The sequence below is a fragment of the Impatiens glandulifera genome, chromosome 6, assembly GCF_907164915.1.
Source record: "Impatiens glandulifera chromosome 6, dImpGla2.1, whole genome shotgun sequence".
NCBI classification, from domain to species: Eukaryota; Viridiplantae; Streptophyta; class Magnoliopsida; order Ericales; family Balsaminaceae; genus Impatiens; species Impatiens glandulifera.
The window spans coordinates 38,360,063-38,380,991 of NC_061867.1; the positions used below are offsets into that span (position 1 = coordinate 38,360,063).

Here is a 20,929-nt window from a genome sequence, read left to right on the forward strand (position 1 = left end):
TTAAAAAAATGTTATGTAAGACACTTTTTTATATTGGTCTCTATTTATAGCTTATTTTATAACATTGACTTGACATTTTTTCATTAAAGTAAATATATAATTTGAAAGAAAAAGTAGTGGAATATTTTCATAGACTTTTCTTAAAAATTCTTTTCAATTTGTAGATTTTTTCTCAAATTTTACTTTAAGAAAATTTTACTTTAAATAATGTAGACATTAATAATGTTAAACATTTTTTTAAATATGATTGTGTTGATTTGGATGAATATTTGTATAATTTTAGATTTGATTAATTTATTATAATTTATAATTAAATCAAAATTATTAAATATTATAACTATTATGGTAAGTCTTTTAATAGAAAATTTAGTTCATTTGTTATCTATTTATTTTATTTACACAAATTATAAGTTTGAATTAAAATTTTACTTAATTCACTTATATTTAAATGTTTTTGTTAGATAATTAATTATGGTAAAAAAATATGTAAAAGTGTTATTAGGATAGTCAAAATCAAAATTTAGCCACGTCTGCACAGACATCCATTGATCTAGCCAACTCAGTTATTAGGATAGTCAAAATCAAAATTTAGAGAGAGAAATTAGAGAGAGAAAGAAGGGAGAAGGAGTTCATCGTTTCAGTCCAAACATTCAGCCTTCTCTTGTTCTCTCTTCATTTATGATGGATATCTAAAGTCAAATGAACGATCAAAGATAAACCCTAGTACAGTGCTACTCTTTCCTCTACTTTTGCTATACACGAATTGATTTGTTCTAGCTCCAATTGAACGTACATTTCCTTTGACCTTCTGAATTTGGTCGGACCCTCTGGTCAATTTTGGATTCCTTGCGGTTCTCCAGGGGATCGATTGATTGTCAGAAGCAATTTGATCTGAAAGGTGGTGAATTTCAAATTCTAGTGTTTTGGATCCGATCGGGGGAGAAACAGCGCCATTAAATGGCGCTGTTCAGAAGATTCTTTTACCGGAAGCCACCGGATCGGCTTCTTGAGATCTCTGAGAGAGTTTATGGTATGTTAATTTCTGCTTAAACTTAGCTTACGCTGGGATTTCAACGCCATTCTTCTTCTTCTTCTAATATTCCTGCTTATGAAGTAATTGGATAGTTGTGCATTTGTGAAGCACTGTATTTGACCCTGCTAATAACTGCGTAGCAACCACTAATACTTCAATGAAGAAAGTCTATATTTTTTCCATTAACATACTTGTCACAAGTATATAGACTGCTTGTTTGTTAATCAAGCACATAGGGATGGAAAAGGATTTTCCAATATGGAACTGTTAGCACTTGGATTTTAGAGTTGAATATCCTGTTTGTTAATCAAACACATAGGGGAAGGAAAATGATTTTCAAATAGGGAACTGTTAAGTTTGTTTGATGTAGGTTTACTGTTTTTTTTGAAATAATTCAATTTTTTGGAATGAATATTGTTGGATGAAAAAGTAGATTATTTGGGGTTAAATATAAACAAAAATGGAAGAGTATTTTCGTGATGATTTGAATGTTTGATTGATGACGGGAGAAAGGGTTAGTCCTGCCAATATATGTTTGCATATGATTGATGTTGCTTGTAATGTTGTGGTTACAATTTGCTTATTGGTAACTTGCAGTTTTTGATTGTTGCTTCTCCACGGATGCATTGGGAGAAAATGAATATAAAGCATACCTGAATGGTATTGTAGCTCAATTACAAGACCACTATCCTGATGCTTCCTTCATGGTTTTTAACTTTAGAGAAGGGGATAAGAGAAGCCAGGTTTCAGACATTCTGTCTCAGTATGACATGACAGTAATGGAATACCCCCGGCAATATGAAGGATGTCAATTGTTACCTCTGGAGATGATTCACCACTTCCTCAGATCCAGCGAAAGCTGGTTGTCGTTGGAGGGGCAACAGAATGTTTTGCTCATGCATTGTGAAAGGGAAGGATGGTCAGTCCTTGCCTTTATGCTTGCAGGTCTCCTTCTTTATCGCAAACAGTATACTGGTGAACAAAAGACACTTGACATGGTATACAAACAAGCTCCCAGAGAACTTCTTCATTTTTTCTCTCCTGTAAATCCACAACCTTCTCAGCTAAGATATCTTCAGTACATCTCGAGACGAAGTTTTAGTTCTGATTGGCCACCTTCAGATACACCCCTGGCTCTAGATTGTATTATACTCAGAGACCTTCCCTTTTTTGATGGAGCGACAGGTTGCCGACCTATTGTTCGTGTTTATGGGCAAGACCCTACTTCCTCCACTGCTAATAGAAGTTCCAAACTCTTGTTTTCATCTTTAAAGAAAAAAAATCATGCTCGTCTTTATCAACAGGTAACATTTACATAAAACTTATATATAATTTATTACTTGAAATCAACTTTTACATGATATTAATTTTAATTGCAGGAAGAGTGTGAGCTTGTTAAGATACCTATTCATCGTCGCATTCAAGGGGATGTAGTTCTTGAATGCCTTCATTTGTATGATGACTTGGTAAAGGAGGAAGTGATTCTCAGGATTATGTTTCAAACAGCGTTTGTTCGATCAAATGTACTAGTGTTAAATCGTGATGAAATTGATGTTCTGTGGGATGCAAAAGATCAGTTTTCAAAAGACTTCAGAGCAGAGGTATAATTTATTTTGTTTCTATTAGGTCCTACAACAGATACAACAGAAGCTGAAGGAGTTAAATACAACTTATATTGTGTCAGGTACGCTTCTCAGATGCTGATGCCATTCCATCTATTACTTCCACAGAAGCAGCTATTGAGGATGATAATGAGGCAGAAAGTGCTTTTCCTGAAGAGTTTTTTGAGGTTGAGGAGATCTTTAGCAATGCCATAGATGGTCATTATGGAAAGATGGATGTTGATTCACAAACAAGTGTAGAAAATTTTCTTGGTGATACCAGCAATGAAGCTATCGGATCTCACATGTTTGAGGACTGCACAACAGATAGTGGGATTCCTAAAACAGGTGGAAAAAAGGATTTACATACTAAAGTGATAATAACGGCTATTCCTGATGCAACAAATATCATGGTGGATGATAGTGTAGTAGGAATGGATATGCAAGCTAATTTGGAAATCAAGATACCTGTTGTAGATGGTAAGAATCTCAGACAAAATGGAAAACTGGATTCTGATATAAATGATGTAGCTCAAAGCACTTCAATAAATACAGATACTGAGGTTATAGATAATGGAGTAAAGGAATATGATATGTCATCTAATGTAGAAATGGAGATTCCTGTTGCAGAGGCCAATGTCAATTTAGCAAACATTGAAAATGGAGAAGATTATGAAAATGCGTATGCCTATGGCTTGCACAACCCGGGTTCAGAACATAAGTTGCAAGTTGATACATCGAGACAAAAATCTGATAATCCTAATACACTTATGTCAGCGAACCAACCAACTGAAGATGCAAAACCTACAATTGATTCAGTTGCAGCCAAACAAAAGTTGAGCCAACAAGAAGAAGGTCAGGGTTTTCTTGCAAGACGAGCAAAGCCAAATATTGTGTCCCGCTGGATCCCTACTAACAATGACCCTTACCACAATTCGATGCATGTTTCATATCCACCATCAAGGTATAATAGTGCACCACCTATGCTGGCAATTGGAAAAGACTCTCATTTTGGTGTTAAATCCAAGGCTTCCACAACTATTGCTCCTAATGTTTTAGGAGTTGTGACCTCAAATTGTGATTGTGGTCCAAACAATCCACCAGCTCTAGATGCATCAATTTTGTGTACTTCACCCCTGAATCCATCATCATTGTCAGTTCATGTAACTCAAGATATGACCCCAGAAAAGGCACAAGGTCCCTCTCTCCCCCATCCTCTTTCACTGACTACTTGGAAGGATGATTTTGCAGCTAATAATTCTGAACGATTAATATGTGCAGATTCTTCTCATATGGCTCCACCTCCATCACACACATTGTATGGAGTTTCTCCTTCTCTGGCACATACATCTTTATCCAATGCATTTGTGATAACTCCACCTCCATCTCCACCTTTTATTGCCCCACATCAACCATGTTCCCCACATATTGGTACATCACACCCAAAACCTCCATCTCCACGTGTTATTGCCCCTCATCCACACTCAACATCAATACCACCCCCACCACCACTTCCTTCACGAGGTTTTGCTTCCCTAACCCCACCACCGCTAGCTCCTTCACGCGGTTTTGCATCCCCACCCCAACCACCGCCTCCCCCACCGCCACCTCCTTCACGAGGTTTTGCATCCCCAACCCCACCACCACTATCAAAAGGTTTTGCATCCCAGCTATCGCAACCTCCATCACGTGGTGGAGCTACCCCTCCACCACCGCCACCACCTCCACCAATTTGGGGAGCACAATCTCATATAATTGGAGCTTTGCCTCCACCTCCTCCCCCACTTTCGTTTCGTGGAAAAGCTCCCCCTCCTCCGCCTCCTCCTCCGTTTCGCAACGGAGCTCCCTCACCTCCCCCACTTACGTTTCATGGCAAAGCTCCCCCTCCTCCGCCACCGCCTCCGTTTCGCGACGGAGCTCCCCCTCCTTCGCTTCACGGCGGAGCTCCCCCACCGCCTCCTCCACCGCCTCCTCCTCCCCCGCCTTTGTTTCGCGGCGGAGATCCCTCTCCGACGCCGCCTCCGCTTCGCGGAAGAGCTCCCCCTCCTCCGGCGCCGCCTCCGCCTCCCCCGCCTCCATTTCGCGGCGGGGCTCCCCCTCCTTCGGCGCCACCTCCACCTCCCCCGCCTCCGTTTCGCGGCGGAGCTCCCCCTCCTCCAGCGCCGCCTCCCCCGCCTCCGTTTCGCGGCGGGGCTCCCCCTCCTCCGGCGCCGCCTCCGCCTCCCCCGCCTCCGTTTCGCGGTGGGACTCCCCCTCCTTCGGCGCCACCTCCACCTCCCCCGCCTCCGTTTCGCGGCGGAGCTCCCCCTCCTCCGGCGCCGCCTCCCCCGCCTCCGCTTCGCGGCGGAGCTACCCCTCCTTCTGCCCCGCCCCCTCCTCCGCCGCCTCCGTTTCGCGTCGGAGCTCCCCCACCGCCGCCGCCTCCGCTACGCGGCGGAGCTCCCCCACCGCCGCCGCCTCCGATTCGCGGCGGAGCTCCCCCACCGCCGCCGCCTCCGATTCGTGGCGGAGTTCCTCCGCCGTCGCCTCTTCTACGGGGTGAAGTTGGAGCTCCACCTCCGCCCCCGCCTCCATTTCGCGGTGGAGCACCCCCTCCATCCTCTAATAGAGGACCGCCTCCACCACCTCCACCACTAGGAGGTCGAGCACCTGGTCCTCCTCCACTCGGACCTCCTATGCCTCTTGGAAGTGGACCTCCACCACCTCCACCTTTTGGCTCTAAAGGAACAACTGGAGGTGCACCCCCTCCACCAATGGGAAGAGGTCGTGGGCCTCTGCGTCCAGTAACACCTTCTGTAGTTGCCCGAAGGTCTAATTTAAAGCCTTTTCACTGGAACAAGGTAACTAGGCCATTGAAAGGAAGTTTGTGGGAAGAACTACTAAGGCATGGAGAGCCTCAAAGGTACTGTTTACTTTACAACATTTGTTTTCTGGTTTTGTATTATCAATGACTTGTGTTTTCATTTACAAATATGTTATTCTAGTAACAGATTATTTCAGTTTTGATACTTATGTTTTACTTGTAGTATCTTGTGAAACTTACAACCCCAACCTCATCTAGAAACCAATATCTGGGTACTTATAGTTTTATGTTTGCATTGGTTATCTTCCCTTATCTTCATTAACTCAAAACCATTTTTATTCTCTGTAACAATTTTTTTGCTCTAGTGCTTGAAGTTTATTTACAGTATTTTAGCCTCGAGCAAAACTAATGCAAAAGCTTAGTTCCTGCCTTTAATAGATTTAAGAACTTTTGGTTAGTGGTCATTAGTATCCAAAGTAATTCCTTGATGTCTTTACATTTGTTATGATAGTGCTCCAGAATTCGATGTATCAGAACTGGAGACTCTTTTCTCTGCAATAGTCCCAAAATCAGATAGCTCAGGAACTAAAACTGGAGGTCGAAGAAAATCAGTTGGCTCAAAACCTGACAAAGTACAGCTGGTAAGTGCGCTAATAAAATTTGTTTCCATCTGCAATTTCATTCAGAAGTCATGTGTTTTGGTATCTGAAATTTGTATATGTTATTAAACATTTCACATTTGTTAACAAAATGATCTGATTCTTTTTATATTTCTTTTTGTTTCATCTTCATTACAACAGTAGGACAACATGAAGCATACAATTTGTAATGAATTATTACAAATCTTGTGACTTGTTTGTGTTTTGAAGCAAGTAGAAAATTATTTTACCCCAGAATTTGATGGTTTAATTCTCAAGATTGATTTATCCAGTTTGTGAAATGTACTTCCATCTTGTCTCTGCTAAGATCAAGTTGTTATGTTTAATTGAATATTGTTTTTATTGTTATCTTTGTTACTTTTGATTCCTAATTTTCGAAATGAAACAGTTGGAGTTAGTTATCCACTACCAAAATATTGTTTCCATGGTGGTTTGACATGAGCGTAGAATGATCTTGCATTAGTGTCCTCAAGCAGAAAAAAAAGACAAACTGACTTCCACACTTTTATGTATTTTATTCATATTATATCATCTGAATCTCATACATTGTAGGTTGACCTGAGGAGGGCAAACAACACTGAAATTATGCTGACAAAAGTTAAAATGCCATTACCTGATATGATGGTAAGCACAACACTGAACTTCATTGATTCCTGAGATATATTTATTCCTTTAGGTGCAGAGATGGACATCATTTCAATTTCTGTAGTATAGATGTTTGGCATGTATAATTCATCCATCTCTGTGTTAGACCAAGGGCATGCTTTTGATTTTAGAAATGTTGTTGGAAGCTAATCAAAGCGTATATCATTGGTTTGCCTTTTTAGAACTGTGTATTTGTCCTCTATATAGAAAGAACATAAGATTTTTTAGCTATTATATTGTGTGACATGTCAAAGAAAAATAAAACATTTTATGTGTTTAGCAATCAAAATCTGGTTGAAACATTGCCCAGTCTGGTTCAAAAAGTTACTGATATTCATCTTGTTCAAATAAGCAACTTAGGTTTCATTCTTGTTGAATAATTAAAATTCATCCCTTCAAGCAAAACATAAATTAAAACTCAGTACCAATATAATAACTGTTTAGTAGGTATGGTTTTGAGGAAGTATGTCAATCACATTCATTAGTTAGTTTGATCTGTTTCATAAACTAATCTAAATGGAGGTTCTCTCTATGTCATGATGGATGCTCATGAATTTCTGTTAGGAGTCTGTGGAAATGGTTTAGTTTTCATTATAAGAACAGAAGTTGCAATACAAGCTTGAATTTCAAGGTGGATTGAGAAGCTTCTTTGTAGCAAATAATGGGAGTCCACAGATCATGTTTGTGATTATTACATATCCAGTTCTGTTTTATAAAATCATAACTAGATAAGGAAATTATAATTGGACATGGGCTCATAAGAAACAGAACTCAAAATCCAATTCCAACTTCTCTTTGATAGAGTTTATTTAAAGAGACTTATGATTAATCGTCAGTTAACAATATAAGAAATCTATCAAGGTCAGGAATAGAGAATGCGACTTTCACAAACACCAGCGAGTTAAGAGAATTATAATTCAATGTCTAATTCCATTTCTTTTAAAAGTCACGACTAAACAGGAAAATTAAAATTAAACACCTCTCATAGAAAAATCGAAATTCAATTTCAATTTCTCCCTATACAATGGAGCCCTTGGTGAATTTAAAACATGACACTTATTGGTTAGGTGTAGTCATTGAAAATTTAATTATCTGACTTTGGTTTGAATGGCATTGCTTATCCTTGACCTCACCAGGCTGCAGTTCTAGCAATGGATAATTCAGTTTTGGATGCCGATCAAGTGGAAAACCTAATAAAGTTTTGCCCCACAAAAGAGGAAATGGACATGATTAAGGTGATGCAGTAGGATAATACATGTCAATCTATCAACTTTTTTTGTGTGTGAATAATACTCAATTATGATTACTGGCTCTGTATGAGTAGTCTGCATGTTTTCACCTTATTCTTTTGTTGACAAGGTTGTATGTTTACTTTTTCTTTTAACGTTCTGTCCAGAATTACACAGGTGACAAGGAGAGCCTTGGAAAATGTGAACAGGTTAGTAAACCCGGATCTTGTCTTCATAGTTCCACTAACTTGTTCTAGATAATAGGTAATAAGAATCTCGTCTCAATCAACTAATTTGTAGTTTGTTTGTTGATCGTATTACTGATCCTTAACTTCTGTTCCTTGAGTTTTATACTTGCATTGCATTTATTCTTATTCATATGTATTCAATCTGTAAATTCTTACATGTTCCAGTTACAACTACTTTAGTACTTAAAGGTGTTCCAGCAAAATGAGATACAAACCAAAATAAATTCTAGTATCTCTTTGAGTTTCTCCACAGCATCTAATGTAAGATGAAGTTTGTCTTATTTTGAAATTTCATTGAAGAGAGAGATGTTTTACTCAATCAATGGAATATGCTGGCACCAAGCCTATTGGAATATTGTTTTCTTTTGTTGCCAGTCTAAAGACTAAATATATACTAGGAAGTGACCAGATTAAAGTGATTGTGATAAGAGAGGTAGGCTTAAGGTACTAAGCGAGGACATGGAAAATAAGCTGTTGGCGGTTAGGAATATGATAAGAATCTAGCCATTAAATAGGTGAACTGTAGAAGGAGAATGATCATGATGAGTTTAGTTATGAATTTCTAATTTTCCACTTTAGCTCTCTTGTAATTCTCCATCGTAATTAGGTTCTCGCTCTTATCAATACAATTTTATGTAATCAATCTCTCTTTTCTCATCTAATGTTCTAACAAGGTGTTCCACCCAATGTTGAAGAACTTATTCATAAAGGTTTATGGTGCTTGACACCAAGAAGGAGGCGGCAAAATATTTTTGTGGTTTGAACAATCTCCAGATGGCATACAAAGTATTTTTTGCTTGCACTTATTACATATGCTGCAATCGATTCCTATGGTTTGAGGATCCACAGATTGTGCACCTTTACCTTCTTTGAGAACAAGGAAGATTTGAAGAAGGGAGTAATTAGTTACAATCGCAATTCAAACCGAAACAAAACTTAGCCTCAAATTACAGAATAATCCCTAAATTGGTAAAAGAATCAAATAAACTTTCTCTCTATTTCCCGGTCTCTCTTTTCCAGTAACAGCTTGATTATAGCAGTCCTATCCCAAATGGACAAATCTAACTTGTAAATTGACTTATGAATGTCTATCATCGCACCGAAATTAAATCACAAGTAAACAAAACCTGATTTCGGCTGTCTCTATCTTTCGATGAACCAGATTTGACGAACCAGCTAGCTCCAGGCGAACCACTCGCAATTGATGATTACCTATTCGTCCCTTCCTGATGCAAAACCTAATCCGACTCATATTTCTTCTGTTTTTCTGTCTTAATGGTGATTTTAGCTTCACTATGAACCAGTTCTTACAGTTGAAGATGTTTTGCCCTTATGATCAAAAGACATATATGTCGAGTCGTTGATATTCTGATAGGAACCAGATTCACTGCCTCCATTAATCAACTCAGTTATCACAATTCCAAGCTAGTAACAAGGACTCCAACTCCTGTCAACGCTTCGCTTTTCCAATCACTTCTTCTATACTAGTAACAACAACCAACTACAACTCTTGCCGATTTCAATTGTGAATTACTCTTAAGATGCGATCTAATGAACGGACGGTCACATGCTCCTCATTTGTCAGTTCCGATCTGAGTCGAGGATAATTGATTTCAAAACTCAAAACGTCAAAGATGCAAGTTCAAATGCTCTGATAAAATTAGGAAAAGAAGAACGGTAATTGTATTGGTAACCTACAATTGAGATTATGATAGAGTTGAATCATATACGTGGAAAGCAATCTACATGGGAGTTTTAACTACTGTCAAACTTAAATGGAAGGGAATGCATTTGGCCAATAGGTGTTGTCTCTGTAGGAAGAACGAGGAAACTATCGATTACATTCTTCTCCATTGCGACTTTGCCAGAGAAATGTAGGCTCTTTTGCAGAACATTCTCAACTCTCTGGGACGTGCCGCTTAACGTCGATGACTTCTAGGAAAAATGGATAAGGTGGGGAACAATCAATAACATCACTGACGATTGAAAGCCTATATCCCTCATTATGTGGTGGATAATAAAGAAAAGAATAGAAGAACATTCAAAGAGAAAAGTTCTGGAGTTGAAAGAATCAAATGTTTATACTCCATATGTTTGCTTCTATTTAAAAAAAGGATTTTGTACGGGATGAAATCTTTTTGATCATATTGGCATTTAGCCTTCTTTTTCACATTCTGTTATTTTGTTTTTGTTTCTCTTCTCCATTCCATCTGTAATTCACTAATTTAATGAAAAGTTGATCTTTTTCAATAATAAAGATCGAGTTAGATCATATAAATAAGTAAGAGATGAAATATAGGGAGAATTGAGAGAGGTGAGATAGAGAGAACATGTTAAGATTCAAGTAATTCTCAACTATGGCATAACTTCATTTCCCCGCAATTGTTGACCTTTTTTATGTCCAACCAATAACTATTAATTGAATGAGCATTACCACATCAGCTTACGATAGGAAGGGTTAGAGCTACTAAGTGAAGAAGACGATGAAAATAAGCAGTTAGCGGTTATAAATAGGTTAACAATCCAACCTTTAAATTAGTTATTAATTTCTCATATCCCTTCTTAAAATCTTTCTTATCCCTTTAGTGTAATTTTTTTCTAGCAATTAGGTTCTCCCCTCCCTTATTCACACAACATTTCACAATCTCTCTCTCTTTTCTCATCTAATGCTATATAACAAGGTGCTTAAGATTGCAGAGAATCGATTTTCATTGCAGAATGTTGAACTTTTGAGAAGGAGAGAGTGATAATATTATTCAAAATATAAACTATTAATTTACATTAGAATAAAATATATCAAGTACGTCCCCTCTTCTAGCCTAACGGCAAAGAGAGCTGGATATCCCCAACCTCCCTAAGGTCCTGGGTTTGAGCCTGTCATGTGGCAAGTTTCGTTCCCCTGGTTAATTGGTTAAATGTGTTTGCAGACTATGTGCTTAACCCGTGGTGATTTTAGTCGCACTCCGAAGAAAAAGCGGAAACATGTATTTTTTAAAGTAGTTATAATATACTTAGATTCTAGAGAACATTAGTTTAGATTCTTCTTTAGTTGCAAGTGATTCTAGAAAGCATTAGTTTATATTCTTCTTAATTGTAAGCCACTATAAAGTGAAATATTTGGTCTAATAGTCTCGCGGCTGTAGGCACATACTATTATCATATATTTATTTATTTTCCTCAGTTTTTTATGGAGCTAATGAAGGTTCCACGAGTTGAATCTAAACTAAGAGTGTTTCTTTTCAAAATTCAGTTTAATTCACAGGTTTGTCTCTTCTGAGTTTTCTAGTGCTGAAGTGAACTTACCTAAAATTTCATACTTTTTTTTAACTGTGCCATTATTTATTGTTTCAGATTTCTGATTTTAAGAAGAGTTTAAACTTGGTGAATTCTGCATGTCAGGAGGTAAGGGCACCATGAGAAAAGCATTACACTTGGCTTGTCTAGGCTTATGCCCTAATGCAGATTATTGTCGATTGTGTTAGGTTAGGAACTCCCTCAAATTGAAGGAAATCATGAAGAAAATCCTATACTTGGGGAATACCTTAAATCAAGGAACTGCAAGGGGTAAGGGATTTACAATTCCCAACTCATTTTTGTTCTGTAATTTATTTCTTGACTTCTGTGAGATCAATAGAACTTCATGCTTTCAAATAATTAGGTGTAAACCGTTGTCCAACTGCATGTATACTACTGTTTTCTATTATGGCTATTTGTCAATCTAGCTGTGACATACTGAAATAGGAAGTCTTGAGTAGCTTAAGGAAACCACCCAAAAGGTATATGTTAAAGGAAGGACCGCCATAGATTAATAAGAGTAGTCAACCCTAACTAGGTTAAGGACGACCTGCCCAGCTGGATCTTGAGTCATTTTATATAAATCAGTTAACCAATGTTACTATTATTATCCAATTTCGAGTAAACACTTCTATTCTCAACTTTATAATATTTTCTTGTCTCAAATCTCCTTCTTAGCCATTAACTCTTAACCTTAACCCTAAGGGTTTACTTCATCAGTATATTAACCCACTAAGGTAACTCAAGTAACAAGAGTAGTTACTAAGAGGTCAAAGGTCATGGGTTCGATTTCCACTTAAAACGCTTTAAATGGAAGTGGAAGCCATGGCTATGGGTCATTCTAATTTTCTACATCATAACCGCCCAAACCGCCCACTGAAGCATATGTGAATATTAATGTAATTAATCCCCTCTTCTAGCCTAGCGCCAATAAGAAGTGGATACTAACCCTAAGATCCTGGGTTTGAGCCCGTCAGGCGGCAAGTTCTGCGCCTGGTTAAATGGTTAAGTGTGTTTGCGGGCTACATATTTAATCTGTTGTCCCATTTTATTTTTTCCCAAAAAAATATTAATGTAATTATTGCATAATTAGTGGAGATAATGAAGTTATTATAACCGCCCACTGAAGCACTATTATTTTATTGATCATGTATATTTAATGAGAAATGAGAAAAATATACAGACGATAATATGCTTCCCAACTCTCTCAAGAATTTATTAATGGCTTACATGGTATTAGAGTCTATCCGCTCTTGATAATCGTCTCTTACATGGTATTGGAGTCTAACTGTTCTTGATAGCCATTTCCTGCGGCCATCGGCCATCATCTTTCCAATTGATCGTCTTCCCTTTCTATATCACTGACGAAGTCCTCTAAGCACAGTTCCTCCTCGTCTCCTATGACCCCTTCCTCTTCTGTTCCTGGTAGTTATGTCATTCCTTCGGCTGAACATTCCTTCAAAATTTTGTCCGCTGACCAAGAACAATCAGGAACATATGAATCGTTTACTACCAGCTACAAGTTGAATGATAAGAACTATATATCTTGGTCCAATTCTATCCGAATTTATGTACTAAGTTTGAAACATGGAATCGAGATAATCACCTGTTTATGTCGTGACTCTTGAACTCCATGACCACCACAATCGGGAAGAACTACCTTATTCACAGCTCAACTAAAGCAATTTGGGACACAGTCAAACACAATATTTCGTGTTGACAACAACACTAAGTTGTTTCAGGTAGAACTCGTTCTTCACATACTCGAACCAAGATATATGGATGCAAAGGAGTACTTTAGCGCTCTTGACAAAAACTGGCAATTGGTTGATTCATATGAAGACAATCATTGGCGTTGTCTCGAAGACAACAAACTCCACCGTAAGAAGACGTCTCTACAAATACCTCTTTGGATTGAACTCAAAATTAGAGTCTGCTTTCGAATCATGTCGATAAAACATGCCCTTAGCATCAATGGAGTGTTTTTCTGAAATCCATCAAGAGGAGATGCGTCTTCTAGTTATGATTGGACCCAATGCTTCTGTTGCAGTCATTGAACTTGCTGCCCTAATTTCCGAAGTCTTCAAAGAATCCACTGTTACCCTCATTAGCCGAAGCCCTAGAACGGATGATTAGAAAAAAGGGAACAGGCCAACATGCGACCACTGCTGAAAATTGGTCACACTAAGGACTGGTGTTGGGTTCTCCACGGCAAGCCCTTGGATTAGAAGTCTAAATCCTACCGGCCGAACACTGGATCGTCGTTGGGAGCCTCTAGCAACTCCTTCAGTCATGAACAGATGAACCATCTGAAACTTATGTTTGGCGAATTCGCTCTTTCCTTGTCACAATCTAATAAGAGAGGAGCTAGCTCGTCTGCCCTGTTTGGTTCAAGAGTTCCGGAAGAGGTATAATTAAATCATATTGGTAAGGGCTTGTTTGGCAAAAGTCCTAAAGTTAACTATTTCGGATTATTTAATAAAAATTCTGGAAATTGGGTTGTAGATTCGATAGCGTCCGATCACATAACAAAAATTAAAACAATGCTATTGAATTATACTCTATGTTATGATATTCCCGGTATTAAAATTGTTGAGTATAGGCTCAGTTTATGTTATGCCCAAGCTATTTCTAAGACGGACTGTTTTCTATGTTACACACCTTGGTTGCATTTTGTTGTCAATTAGAAAGCTAACTATGCATTTAAAGTGTTTAATTTTTCACCTACTCATGAAATTCAAGATAGGGTAACAAGGTCTAAGCCTTTCATTCATGTTGCACATCTATATTAGAGTGATCGCCTATACTTTTGCACTCCCCTCCCTCCTCAAGAATCAATCCCAATTCTAGTCATGTGATGTCGCACCAAAAGTGATACCAATGGTTACAAGAACAGCCTATCAAACATAGAGCATAGTATCAAAGTCAGAATCTATGGAGGGGGGTAAGGGAGAAAGGTTCAACGGTTTACTTACATACTTACTGAAACATTACTCATTTACATGGAGCCAAACAACCCCAATGCTTTCATCTTGCTTGAACATAAGCTCATGACCTTAGCTTTAACACTCCTAGACCCTTTTGTCATCATAACCAACACTAGTAGTAGTGCCATGGAGCAACCCATGCACAATCAGACCAACCAACTACCATCTCCAACAAGGTACCGAGTCCTACAAACAAAGAATTATTAGCCCTTATTCATGCATATGTAAGTCTTACTTTTAAGATCAAAGCGGATCACATCTCTTCTTAAGGCTCTTGAGTCAGACCTGGTTCCCTTCAGACAATAAGAATAGGCAAGGATCCCAATCTTTATAAGCGAAAGGTAAGTAGTCGGTTACTCGCTTGAAAGCGGCCTTCAGGCGTCCGCGCCCCCGCAACTAATGAAAGATTCGGGTTTCACCCTAGACTTTAGGAAGTCAACAAAAACAGCTAAGTTCCTAAAAAAAGTGAATTCGGGTTGGATGGGAAGGAGCGATAGAGGGACGATAGAGCGCGCTCAAACTTCACTCGACCGTCATGGTTAATTCCACTACATAACTTGTACGTGTCATACTCAAGCTGAGATTTTGCATAACTGTTTTGTTTTTTTCTCGCTTTTTTGCTTTGCATTTTCTAAATTTTCTCATATCAGTTAACTTCATTTCATTTATGATCTTTCCCCCTTCTTTCTTCATGCGGTTAATCCATTCATCTTGTTCTTAAGGAGTGATCTCACATTTACAAGGTGGAGCTCCGTCGTAGGTTGACGTCATTGCGACCTCACAAACATTCACAATCATAGCCTTAGTCGTCATCCTCAACCCCGTGGTCTCTGTAACGCAGACTTCCTCTTCACAAACTGTAGAAATAATGAAGAAAAACTAGATTGATATGTTTTGTGTGTTTTGTTGTTTAATCTATTACAAGGGAGGCTAATTTATAGGCAGTACAAGTGCATTGAGTACAATAAAGTAAAATAATGACAACAAATAATAAATTGAGTGTAAATAAAACAATGTGTTGAGTCCATGTAAGGTGCATCAATTATAAGGAGGAGAGATGGAATTCTAGTTTGATAATTTAACTCTCCCCTTTGAATTAGGCGGAAAATTTCAGTCTAAATGAGGAGACTTGAAGTTATTGATTCAATAAAATAGAGTGGCTTTGGAGACAAACACCAAAAAATGGGAGGATGTCATGATGTCTGCATAGTCAAGTTGTGGAATGTCTGCAAAATGGCAACCGCTAAATTGCGAAGGCGGGGCGAAATTCTGCAAGAGTCACAACATTGGAATATATGCAGAGATGAGCTAAAAACATTGCAATGGTATCGTGGAGTTTTTGCTAAATGAAAGTTGCTGAATTGCCAAGATTGTGGAAAAATCTGCTAGAGGCACGACACTTGAATGTATGCAGAGATGTTGGCACAACACGATTTCTTCTTCCGGAGCCGAAAACAAACATAGTATTTGCTTGGTTTCATGACCAGATATAAAAAGAAGAGTAAAAATATGCTAGAATTGATAGATTTTGATGAGTAGAGATGATTATATTGGAACAACATAGATTAATAAGGACAGTCACTGTAATTAGGTCAAAGACATGCGCAGCTGGGCCTTGAGCTATGTGCTTCAGCCCTTTTATATAAATAAGTTAGATCTATGTTATTATTAATGTTATTATGCAATTTTAAGTAAACACTTTTGTTGTCATCTTAATAATATTATGCTGACTCTCAGCTCCTTCTAGTCACTAACCCTAACTCTGAGGGTATACTTTACTAGCCTTAAGCATTTTTCTGAGTGATATTATTATAGGACCAACCAATTTCTTTAGTGAAGGTTTATGCTCTCTTTTTCATTCTTATTATGGGTGCTGGTCTTATCTTAAAGTTTCTTCTTACTGTACATTCATTTCACATTTAAAAAGTTTCACCTCCCAAATGACATTCTTAATTACAAGGTTCAGTGAGAATCTCTCATCGGTAAACCATGAGGGTATACGGAAGATATATGAGCTAGGGTGTAGAGGATTAAAGCCCTAGCAACTACAAAAACAACCTGATGGTCAGCTGCGTGTAAGCCAACTATAAGTGGCCTGTGCTATCACAATACTTTTCTCTAATACTTGTCTACTTCTACTTGCTAGAAATATATTGCAGTAGTGTTACCCTTGTGCATGTGAATTTGTTACTACTTTAGTCATATTTTATTCAATAAGTTAAGCTTGAGTAATGAAATATTCTCTTTTAGGTTCTGCAGTTGGATTCAAATTGGACAGTCTTCTGAAACTAACAGATACACGTGCTACAAACAATAAGATGACGCTCATGCATTATCTTTGTAAGGTATGCATTAATGTGCTTGTCCTTATTTTGTATGATCTGATATTTTGATTCATGTGCTTTAACTGAAGCATGTCTCCTTACAGTAAAAAAATTCAAGCACTGTCTACAGAATTTTGAATAGGATACTTCTTTCCTGTTTATATCTGAACAGGCTTGGCTCTTTGTAATGGCGCAAAAACTATATAGGCTTTGGTTCTACACATACAGAAAGACATCTTTCCATATGTTTTTTTTTATTTTATTCTAGGAAGTTATTAATTCTTGGCTAAATCCTCTACCCATTCCTTTTATGTTGTATATTTCTTTCTTTTCCATATTTTTTATACTTTGGTCATTGGAATTTATTATGTCTTCTTCAGGTCCTTGCCTCCAAGTCACCTGCTCTTCTGGACTTCCATGCTGACCTAGTTAGCTTGGAAACTGCATCAAAGGTTCAAAAGACTATTTGTCTTTGACTTCAGAAATATATTAGGAAAGTGTTTTGAGTGTTTAAATTATTTTTCTTCTCTTTCAGATACAACTGAAATCCTTAGTAGAAGAAATGCAAGCAATTATCAAAGGACTGGAAAAGGTGAAGCAGGAGTTAGCTGCATCTGAAAATGATGGTCCAGTATCTGAAGTTTTCTGCAAGGTGGGAATGCTATTTCGTAGCTAATGTTTGTAGGTTTCTTTATTTTGATTTATTTAGGCCCTTGAGTATGGGGACATATTAAAATATTTGTGTTTCTTTTATGATTCCTTTACCCATAGATGTTATCAGATAAAAATTATTCTTAAACTAAAGTTTTTTATATTTGGGTCAGACATTGAAGGAATTTGTTGGTGTTGCTGAGACAGAAGTGGCATCCTTAACTAATTTATACTCAATCGTGGTAATTATCATTGTCCAGTGTAATTTAATTTGAATATTGCAGGATGAGTGACAACCTTTAAGATAAGTGCAAAATTATAAATGAAAGATTCACGGCGTTTTCTTTGCAGGGCCGAAATGCAGATGCACTTGCTCTTTATTTCGGTGAAGACCCTGCTAAATTCCCATTTGAGCAAGGTATTGTATAACAAAATTCTATCTTGTGTTCTAGTGCAATTAGCTGAGAAGGATTTAGCAAAAAAAAGTTGTTCCCGCATTCTAAAATTCACAAGAAAAATATAGATATGGTAAGATATTTTAAATTGTAACAAATCTTCTAATTGACTATAGATTGTAATCAAGATTTGGAACATATCAAACATTTTTAAACAAATGTTAGGTATTAAAAAAGTCGATCTGGTTCCTAGAACTCTTGCGGATGCGCTGTTAGCCAAGAGGAAATGAGTTACTACACTCAACCACTGAGCTATGAATGCACTGTATATGTCCCATTCTTTATAATCAGATTTGGGAGTAACAGTGGTTTCGGTAAGGAATGAGTGTGTTTCTATACTGTGAATTTTGAATGTTCATTTTGATGGAGCTTGTCCATTCGAGGTAGCTGTCACCGTTGAATCTAAAGATGGAGATTGGAGAATAATCCACGGAAGAGATGTTGGTGGATGAGGAAGAATCTTGACCAACTATGATAGGAGATAGACGTTGTCTGTCTGATAGAGGAGAAAAAAAGAAATAAAGATGGCGGTTTGATGATGCCTCTGAGAGGATGAAAGAGAGGCAGATTCTGCTGGAAAACGCAGATAGAAAATAAAATTGTCGAGAGCTCATGAAATACCATGTTGAATTTTGTGCTTTTGAGAGTGAAGTCAGAAATGTGTCTTATATAAAATAAAAAACATTGAGTACAATAAAAAAATAAAAATAAAGAAAAGAAATAGCAACAATTAATGTGTTGAGTATAAATAAAACAATATGTTGAATGCACTTAAGTTTCGCCAATATCAATATCAAGGATGAGAGTGAGATATTTCTAGATCATGATCCAAATTATAGTGTTTCTGTAGAAAATTTGAAGATGGAGAATTTTTCTTTTATTTGGGGATAATGAACTATTACAAGGAGAAGGCAATTTATAGGCTAATATTGAAGAAAGTATAATTTCCTAGATAAGCATAAATAAGACTTTTGGTGGAAAGACTCAACTCCAGCCACTTGGATTTATTGTGTCTTGAAACTAATAGAAAAAAGGTTCTTTGGAATAGGCATAGTTTGATATTTTTGAAGTTTAATTTGGTATAGAGATCTTTTTTCTTGGTTGTGATCTACATTATTTATTATTTTTGGAAAACATAATAAACTTAGCTATTTATAGAAACAGTCCATTGTCTTTTGATTCTCTTGATAGCTTAAAAACAAGATTTTGCTCTCTATAAAAAGGAAAATAAAAAACGAATGCAGATAATGCAACTTACTGTATTTTATTCTCACGTTGGTTATTATTCCATTTCAAAAGATGCTGGTTTACTTTTGTTTAACTGGAGATAGCTTTGTCCAGTTAGAGTGAATTGGTTGGTTTTTCTACTAATCTTTTTATCTTCTTAATGATTGATGATGCAGCGACAGCAACCCTCCTTAACTTTGTAAGATTGTTTACAAAAGCCCATGAAGAGAATTGCAAACAGGCTGAGTTGGAGAAGAAGAAAGCTCAGAAAGAAGTGGAAATGGAGAAAGCAAAAGGGATCAGCCTGACTAAGAAGATTGGAAATAGATGAGAGATATTATTGCATGCACTTTTCTTTGAAACCGTTAATAAGTGGCACTTGCAGTTGTGTCAGGCCTCCCAAGCTTTGACATGAAGCAAAACATCATCCTTATACCACTTTGCTGCCATTTGAACAGCTCATCTGCTGTTATTGTTGTAGAACAGGAACAAAATCTGTTCACATTCAGAGTGTGGCTGTGGCACACACAACAGTTGCCCGCCCATATGGTTCCACAGATCCCCCGTGGGGTTGTCGTGAATAAAGCTGACGTGGCTGAAGAAGTTGTAATGGTAACTACTAAAGCAGCCCAGCCTGGCCTGGCCCGGTTGTGAAACATTTATAAGACTGACTGGGGAGGCTGGGTTTACTGACTGACTTGTCTGACTATTATGAATGTTATACTACAAACTCAAAAGCAAATATGTGGGATAACAAAGCAAGCAGAATCCCACAAATGTACCTTACTTATGAGGAAGAGCTCTAGCAAAATGTAATTTAGTAGGTTCTTATTAATGTGATTCTTTCCCTTGTACAATATTCACCTACCTAATTAAAATTTTGATGATAGTAACATTTGTTGTATAGTAGAGTAGAGAGAGCCTATTTTAGTTGGCAGTTGTAAAATTAGGCTGAATATATGTAAGTAGGTTTGGGAATCTTCTAGATTCTATTCTTTCAAGTAAGATTTTGTTTGATTGTTTCAATAATGGAAAGGAAACTTGTTTCTTTTTCTCTTTTTTGTAATTTAACTCCTCAATAGACATCCCAAAAACTGAATCTAGATTCTGTTCTCTCAAGTTAGATTTTGTTTGATTGTTTTAATAATGGAATGGAAACTTTTTTTCTTTCTTTTTTGCATGTAACTCCTCAATAGACATCACACCAAAACAGTTACTAAAATTTGTCAAAGTTGTAACTGAATCTAGATTATGTTCTTTCAAGTTAGATTTTGTTTGATTTTTTAATAATGGAATGAAAACTTTTTTTTCAATATAAAATTTGAAAAAGTGTAATTTAAATGACAACTAAAATATAAAATATTAAAAATATTACAACTAAATTATTTCGAACCATAAGTTTATACTCTTTAAACCAAGTGTTACAAAAAAAAGTTATTAAAATTCACTGCTATGAAGAAATAATGTAGTTAATATTTGAATTTTCATTAATATTAAAATTGTAACATTTTTTTATCGATATTGAGTTGATGGGCCAGACCCAAATTTAAATAAAGTGTTCAAGACTTAAATTTTTTAAGTTAGTTGAGACAAGTTACTTATATAAATAGATAAGTAACTCACACAAGAGTGATTGAGATTTTTTATAAGTGTGAGTGATATATATATAGAACAATAGTGTAATTGAAACGTTTGATTGTGATAGTGAGATTGAGTTTCTACCCGAGTTCGACGGAGATGTAGACCAATTTTGGGTCGAACTCCAATATCAAA

General features: G+C 37.1%; 1 protein-coding gene across 5 annotated transcripts; it reads left to right on the forward strand.

Moving 5' to 3' along the window:
* Positions 1–571: 571 nt before the first annotated feature.
* Positions 572–20,210, forward strand: LOC124942176 (formin-like protein 20). Of its 5 annotated transcripts, none has more exons than XM_047482631.1 (18): positions 573–723; positions 861–1,030; positions 1,631–2,337; positions 2,413–2,634; positions 2,718–5,536; positions 5,949–6,078; positions 6,649–6,720; positions 7,878–7,976; positions 8,138–8,179; positions 11,400–11,480; positions 11,570–11,620; positions 11,701–11,782; positions 16,750–16,844; positions 17,204–17,275; positions 17,359–17,475; positions 17,648–17,716; positions 17,826–17,892; positions 19,333–20,210. In XM_047482631.1, exons 2-18 carry the CDS (start codon positions 958–960, stop codon positions 19,485–19,487), a joined length of 4,953 nt encoding a protein of 1,650 aa, XP_047338587.1. In that variant the 5' UTR covers positions 573–723; positions 861–957; the 3' UTR covers positions 19,488–20,210. The 5 variants fall into 5 exon arrangements, 4 of the variants coding, with proteins under 4 accessions (XP_047338587.1, XP_047338588.1, XP_047338586.1 ...); XM_047482632.1 differs by having other exon boundaries at positions 574–1,030; positions 2,718–3,831; positions 3,916–5,536; XM_047482630.1 differs by having other exon boundaries at positions 574–1,030.
* Positions 20,211–20,929: the final 719 nt, after the last annotated feature.

Bases quoted from the DNA above. Each gene is read 5' to 3' on its own strand.
- LOC124942176 (XM_047482631.1), top strand. From the start codon at position 958: ATGGCGCTGTTCAGAAGATTCTTTTACCGGAAGCCACCGGATCGGCTT. The intron at 6,079-6,648 runs GTAAGTGCGCTA...CATACATTGTAG, and splicing joins AACCTGACAAAGTACAGCTG to GTTGACCTGAGGAGGGCAAA. The intron at 17,476-17,647 runs GTGGGAATGCTA...TATTTGGGTCAG, and splicing joins TATCTGAAGTTTTCTGCAAG to ACATTGAAGGAATTTGTTGG.